At 41.6% G+C, this 6,679-nt stretch overlaps 1 protein-coding gene across 1 annotated transcript; it reads right to left on the bottom strand.

Moving 5' to 3' along the window:
* Positions 1 to 5,075: 5,075 nt before the first annotated feature.
* Positions 5,076 to 5,393, bottom strand: LOC143570474 (uncharacterized). Its single transcript, XM_077056116.1, has one exon. It carries the CDS (start codon positions 5,391 to 5,393, stop codon positions 5,076 to 5,078), a length of 318 nt encoding a protein of 105 aa, XP_076912231.1.
* Positions 5,394 to 6,679: the final 1,286 nt, after the last annotated feature.

Genomic DNA, 6,679 nt, shown 5'->3' with positions numbered 1-6,679 from the left:
TTTTTTTTCAATTTTCAAAAACCATCAACCACATTAATCACGATTACCGAAAACTTTTCCACTTTAAACCCTAACAACCAAATAGTTGTCCACTTATGCAAATTTGCCTAATAAGATAAATCTGGTTGATTGGCAGTATTGTTGTTCACCCAAACCCATGCCCTTTAATACTTACCGAGACAAGTAAGATGCGACAAGTTTATATGATCTAGTGGGACCCCAACTGAAACAATTTTATATATGGTTTTATCGGAACCGAGCTACCCCAACTTGACTTATACCTTATATCTAGTTGATCAAAACATGTTATACCATTTTTTTAAAAGAATAGCTAAAGACGATAAAGGATATTGTTTACCCACCTAAGCTTAAGCATCAAGGTCTACCAGGCAGCCATTAGATATGATTAAGGTATGTATTAAATAACTAACTAGTAAGTGTTCCCCACTACATGACATACCCCTGTTAGCAAGCAATACCCCAAAGTCTATCACCATAGGTGAATATGCACGAATTTATCTGCAGGCTTACATATGGCGTGTCCCTCGTGGTCCGTTTCTTAATGGAAAGTGGACGCGAGCAAGGGGTCCCCATATGACTAACAGCGTAGATGATCAAGTCAGTAGTGTATTTTGTACTTTGAAGTACTAGATGATCAAGTTAATGACTTATGTTTGGCAGAAAAACTGTGGGTTTGCTCTATGAGCTCTTTTTAAATATTCATAAATCCACTTAGGAGATATGAATACCAGATGATATACCGCATATACACCCTTGGTCTCCGAACCCTGAGACATCCCATCAATACAGGATTTAAGGTTATTAAACCATACGCCTATGAAGTGTTAACCACTAAAACTAAAAGTATGAAATTTATGTTTATATCACAGGCTACGTAGGCATACCCTAACGTTAAACCTACCCAGGCATCGTATGATTAGTCAATTCAGATTTCTATAAAATTATAATTTTTGCGATCCAGCTAAACATAAGGCTTGAGTATGACCGACCTTTCATCCCATTATTGTAAAACAACGATTAACATATATCCTACTAAAATCAAGCAATTTAATTTCAACTAAGTCTGCAAAGCATATTGTCCTTTCATTCTTAATGGGCTGAGCCTACTAACACATCAATTACGGAGTCTACCCGTTCAGTCACATCCCATTATATGTGTTGATTTAAATACTCTTTTTTTCTTTTAAAATATCTTAAAAATATCAAGAGTGTTGTCAATCATCGGTAATAATATAATCTCCTGGTTAATGCAGAAAAAAATTTTAAGGGACATTTCAAAACTTTTGAGATTTTTGGGATTTTTTTTAACTTTTTTTTTAATTTTAATTTTTATCTTTTTTTTTTAAATTTCGTTTTTTTTTCTTTTAAAAAAAATTGAATTTTTTTTTTAATTTTTTTTACCAAAAGAAAAACGTCAGTTCCTATCCCCACACTTAAAATCTACATTGCCCCCAATGTAGGAGTTGAAAAAGACAGAAAATAAAGCAGAATCAAAATTTAAAGCAAATAAAACAATTAAGTGGAATAGACTCCCCTGTTAATAATGTTGTTATCTTCACATGTCTCGTTCCTAGGCGACCGTATAGCATTTCATTCGCGGTCACAGCTTCTGGGTGTCCTCTATAATATGATAGGCTCAGAAAAAATCCACGTCCAAATGGAGATTGAGTAGGAATGGGAAAATCCAATCATAAAAAATAAAACTCAAAACAGCCCAAAGCAGACATCAAACAGACTCAAAGAAAAATAAAATAAACAAGAATAAAAATAAAAGAAAATAATGCAACTAAATGTTATACAAACTCTACAACTCAGGCAAAGTCCGAGAGTGCTTTCCTCCTCTACCCTCCCGGCGGATCAATGTAGAACGCCTCCTCCTCGCGATCACCAAGTGGACCTCCAACTTGCCCATTCACTTTCCAAGAATGTCCATCATCAGCCTCTATCTCAACCGCTCCATAAGGAAACGCCTCTTTCACAACGAACGGACCAGCCCACCGGGATTTCAATTTACCCCGAAACAACTTCAACTGGGAATTATATAGAAGAAACTTATCCCCAAACTTAAACTCTTTGGGCCCCTTAATATATTTATCATGGTGTTCCTTTGTCCGCTCCTTATACCCCCAACTTCTTTCATATGCATCGTTCTGTAGCTTCTCAACCTCATGAATCTGAAGAAATCGACTCTTTCCCGCCGCAGATAAATCAAGATTTATGGCTCTTAAAGCTCAATACACACAATGTTCTAACACAACAGGTAGATGACATGCCTTTCCATTAACTATCCGAAAGGGAGTGGTCCCGATAGGCGTTTTAAATGCAGTATAGAAGGCCCAGAGTGCATCATCTAGCTTTTTAGCCCAGTCCTCGCGACTGTTCCCACCTTTTTCTCTAAGATCCTTTGAACGCCACGATTGGTGTTTTCCACTTGAACGCTAGTCTGAGGTGGTAGGACGTAGAAAGTCGATGGGTGACCCCATAACGTTTCAGAACCTTATCCATCTGAGCACTAGAAAAGTGGATACCCCGATCACTGATCAGGGTCTTAGGAGTACCAAATCGAGCAAAGATTTTTCGAAGGAATCCCACTATAACCCGCACGTCATTTCTAGGTAAGGGTTGAGCCTCCACCCATTTGGACATGTAGTCGACATGAACGAGTTTGTATCGGTTCTCTCTAGACATAGGAAACGAACCGATAAAATCAATGCCCCATATATCGAAGATCTCAACCACCTGGATGGGGTTTGGGGGGCATCTAATTTAGGGATGAGATGTTACCAGCTCTCTGACTCGCGTCACATGAACGAACAAACTAATGCGCCTCACAAAAGATAGTCGGCCAATAGAATCCCGCATCAAACACACCTTTGGTGGTATAAGACGAAATGACCACCGCAATGGCCACAAGTCGGGCCGAAATGGCCACCAGTCGGGCCCTCATGACAATGTCGAAGAATACTACGAGCTTCATCACCAAAAACACATCGTCTAATCACCTGATCCGCAACAATAAGGAATAAGTACGGATCCTCCCAAATGTAGAACTTGATATCTTCAAATAACTTCTTCTTTTGTTGATATGTCAGTCCGGGCACTAACTCACCAGAGGATAGATAATTAGCAAGATCAGCAAACCATGGAAACCCCTCATCACTCGCCTTAACATAGAGTAGAGTCTCACCCGGGAAATCATCACCAATACCGTTGTTCCCAGGTTTTGTCCATGTCAGAATTTTCTAGCCATGACAAGTGATCGGCGGCGACATTTTCAGCTCCTCTTTTATCTTTAATTTCTATATTGAACTCCTGAAGCAAAAGGATCCAATGAAGGTGTCGGGGCTTCGCATCTTTCTTAGCGAACAAGTAATCCAAAGCCGCAGGATCAGAGACAATGATATCTTAGAAAGCACGAGATAGGACCAGAATTTAAAGCACGCGAAAACAACCGAAAGAAGTTCATTCTCTATCGTGGTGTAATTCCCCAGAGCCTTGTTAAGGGTCTTGCTAGCATAATAGATAGGATGAAAATGTTTCTCTCGACGCTGCCCTAACACGACTCTAACAGCAAAATCGCTCGCATTACACATGATCTCAAACGGAAGTGTCCAATCGAGAACAACAAGAATAGGATCACTCACTAACCTCTCCTTAATAAACTCAAAGGCCCTTAAACACTCCTCACTAAAATCGAACGGCCTATCTTTTTCTAGAAGTTGGGTCATCGGACGAGAGATTTTCGAGAAATATTTAATAAATCGGCTGTAGAATCCCGCATGACCTAAGAAACTACGAATAGACTTCACGGAAGTGGGCAGTGGAAGTTTGGGAATGGTTTCCACCTTAGCCCTATATACCTCAATCCCCGCACTAGAAATCTTATGACCTAAAACAATACCCTCACGAACCATAAAATGACATTTCTCCCAATTAATCATAAGGTTCGTCTCTTCACATCTAGCGAGCACTCGATCTAAGTTACGCAAACAGTCATCTAAGGAATTCCCAAAGACAAAAAAAATCCATAAAGACCTACAAGGAATCCTTGATTAACTCATGAAAAATGGCCACCATGCATGGCTGAAATGTGGCTGGAGCGTTACATAATCCAAATGGCATGCACCGATACAAGAATGTGTCAAAAGGACATGTAAATGTGGTCTTATCATGATCACCCGGGGTGATGGGGATCTGGAAATAACCAGAAAAGCCGTCAAGAAAACAGTAGAATTGTTGTCCTGAAAATTGCTCAAGCATCTGATCGATGAATGGAAGCCGGAAGTGGTCCGTTCGTGTGGCCTCGTTAAGTCTGTGGTAGTCGATGCAAACTCGCCACCCTGTTACTGTCTATTTTGTTATGAGCTCATTCTTTTCATTCGTGATAATTGTCATACCGCCCTTTTTAGGGACCACACGGACTGGACTAACCCATGCGGAGTCGGAGATCGGAAAATGCAAACCAGCATCGAGCAACGTAATAACCTCCTTCTTGACAACCTCCTGCATGTTCGGGTTAAGCCTCCTCTGTGGCTGCACCACAAGTTTAAACTCGTCTTCCATAAAGATTGTATGCATGCAGAACGACCGGTTTATACCTTTAATATCCATAAGCTTCCTTGCGATGATATGCTTATGAGATTTCAGAACAACCATCAACTTCTCCTTCTCCTCCGTCTCCAAACTCGAAGAGATGATGATGGGAAGTTGAGACCCCTCCCCTAAAAACGCATACTCGTGGTGAGATGGTAAATCTTTCAGCTCTAAAGATGGGGGGTTCTCAACATATGGTTTTTCGATCATAAAATCTCGCTCTTCAACCACAAGGATATTAAAAAATATTTGGGAACTAATGATTGGCTCGTGTCCTCCTGCCTCAGGTAACTACTGCTCCTTCTTCTCGGCAACTCACAATCAAATTCTGTCATATCGAATGACTAATTCTCCACATCGATGATCTGAGTGTCAGGCGAATCTCTCTCGCAGGCCTTCATAAGATAGTCGCCTACATGCATCATGAAAGTGTCGATGAAGTAAAGAGTGTAATCATGCTGCTAAGTATGCCTCATGGATTTCTGCACGTTGAATGTGACCGTGTCATCAGGAACTCGAAGAGTCTGTTTGCCATCAGCAACATCGATAAGAGCGCATGTGGTGGTTAAGAAAGGACGACCGAGGATGAGCTGAACATTCAAGTACTCATCTATATCGAGATTGAAAAAGTCGACCAGAAAGATGAATTTGTCCACCTGCACCAACATGTTCTGCACAATTCCCCTTGGGAACTTCACAGATCGGTCTGCTAGCTGGATTCTCATTCGGGTGGGAAACAGCTCTCCCATATTAAGTTTGGCAACCACATAATAGGGCATGAGGTTAATGCTTGCACCGAGGTCGGCCAAAGCATTGCTAACATGAAGAATACCAATCAAGCAAGGAATGGTAAAGCTGCCCGGATCTGTCATCTTCCTAGGAAGCTTGTTCTGTACGACGGCATAACACTCCTCGCTAAGAGTAACAATCGAAAGCTCCTCAAGTTTCTTTTTATTGGTGAGCAAATCTTTAACAAACTTGGCGTGTTTTGGCATGTTCGCGAGAGCTTCAATAAATGGAATGTTCACATGGAGCTTCTTAAGCATGTCAAGAAACCTAGAGTACTTCTCCGAATCTTTCTTCTTCACTAGATGACCGAGGTATGGTGGTTTTGGCTTATACACGCGCACCGTTTCCAGCTCAACCTAGTTCTCCTTCTCAACTAATGCAACGCCTGACCGTGAGGTACTTTCTGGGCTTTGCCTCTGGTTCAACTTATCAGGTGGTGTCTCTAACTCCAACTCCTCGTCAACTTCCTCCTCTTCTCTTGGTGTATCGTTAACGACACCTCGCCCACTTTGGGTGGTCACCGCCTTGGCCTGATCATTTTGATATGGTTTTGAATAGGTGGGACCAGAGTTAGGGACAATGTTACTTGGAAGACTCCCAGAGGGTCAATGATCAATCTTTGTGGACAACTCACCAAACATGGCCTCGAGATTCTGAAATGCGACTTCTTGTCCCTTGATAATAATCTCATGCTGCAAAAGAGTGGATTTGGTGTTGGTATCACTTTGTAAGAGCTGATTTAACAGTTGAGATTGGCTAGCCAACATCTCCTCGATTTTGGTAGTACTATTTGGTACAAGAGCAGGTTCGGGGGGCGGGTTCTTAGAACAAATTCTGGCGTTGCTGATAACCGGAGTTACCTGCCCACCAATTAGAGTTAGAATTATTGTTTTGCCATCCCTGAAGTGAAGGAATGATTTTTATTAGCAAGAACATCTACCTCCTCCTAAGAATCAATGGGACAATCGGCCGTCTCGTGATTTCCACGACATATCTCGCACCTACAAGCTTGCAACTTATGCTTTTTGATCTGCCTCTTGAGTGCCTCCACATACGCCGACACACTCGTATTCTGATCAACATGATGCACTCCACTTGATGTTGAGATGGCTGCGGCCTTGGCAGCCGAGACAGACCTTCTAATTGGTGTATGCTGATCCCCTAATGCAATGCTCTCGAACATTTCTTCAGCCTCCTCTATGGTGAGTTTATCGAGCATGTTTCCTCCGGCGGCGGTATTGAACCGTTGTTGGGTTTCGGGAGTAAGACCGTTATA

Source organism: Bidens hawaiensis, unplaced genomic scaffold, assembly GCF_021521415.1.
Source record: "Bidens hawaiensis isolate Kalapana, Puna unplaced genomic scaffold, B.hawaiensis_p1.1 tig00024992_1, whole genome shotgun sequence".
Lineage (NCBI taxonomy): Eukaryota > Viridiplantae > Streptophyta > Magnoliopsida > Asterales > Asteraceae > Bidens > Bidens hawaiensis.
This window is presented reverse-complemented; position numbering and strand designations above follow the sequence as displayed.

Bases quoted from the DNA above. Each gene is read 5' to 3' on its own strand.
- LOC143570474 (XM_077056116.1), bottom strand. From the start codon at position 5,393: ATGCCCTATTATGTGGTTGCCAAACTTAATATGGGAGAGCTGTTTCCC.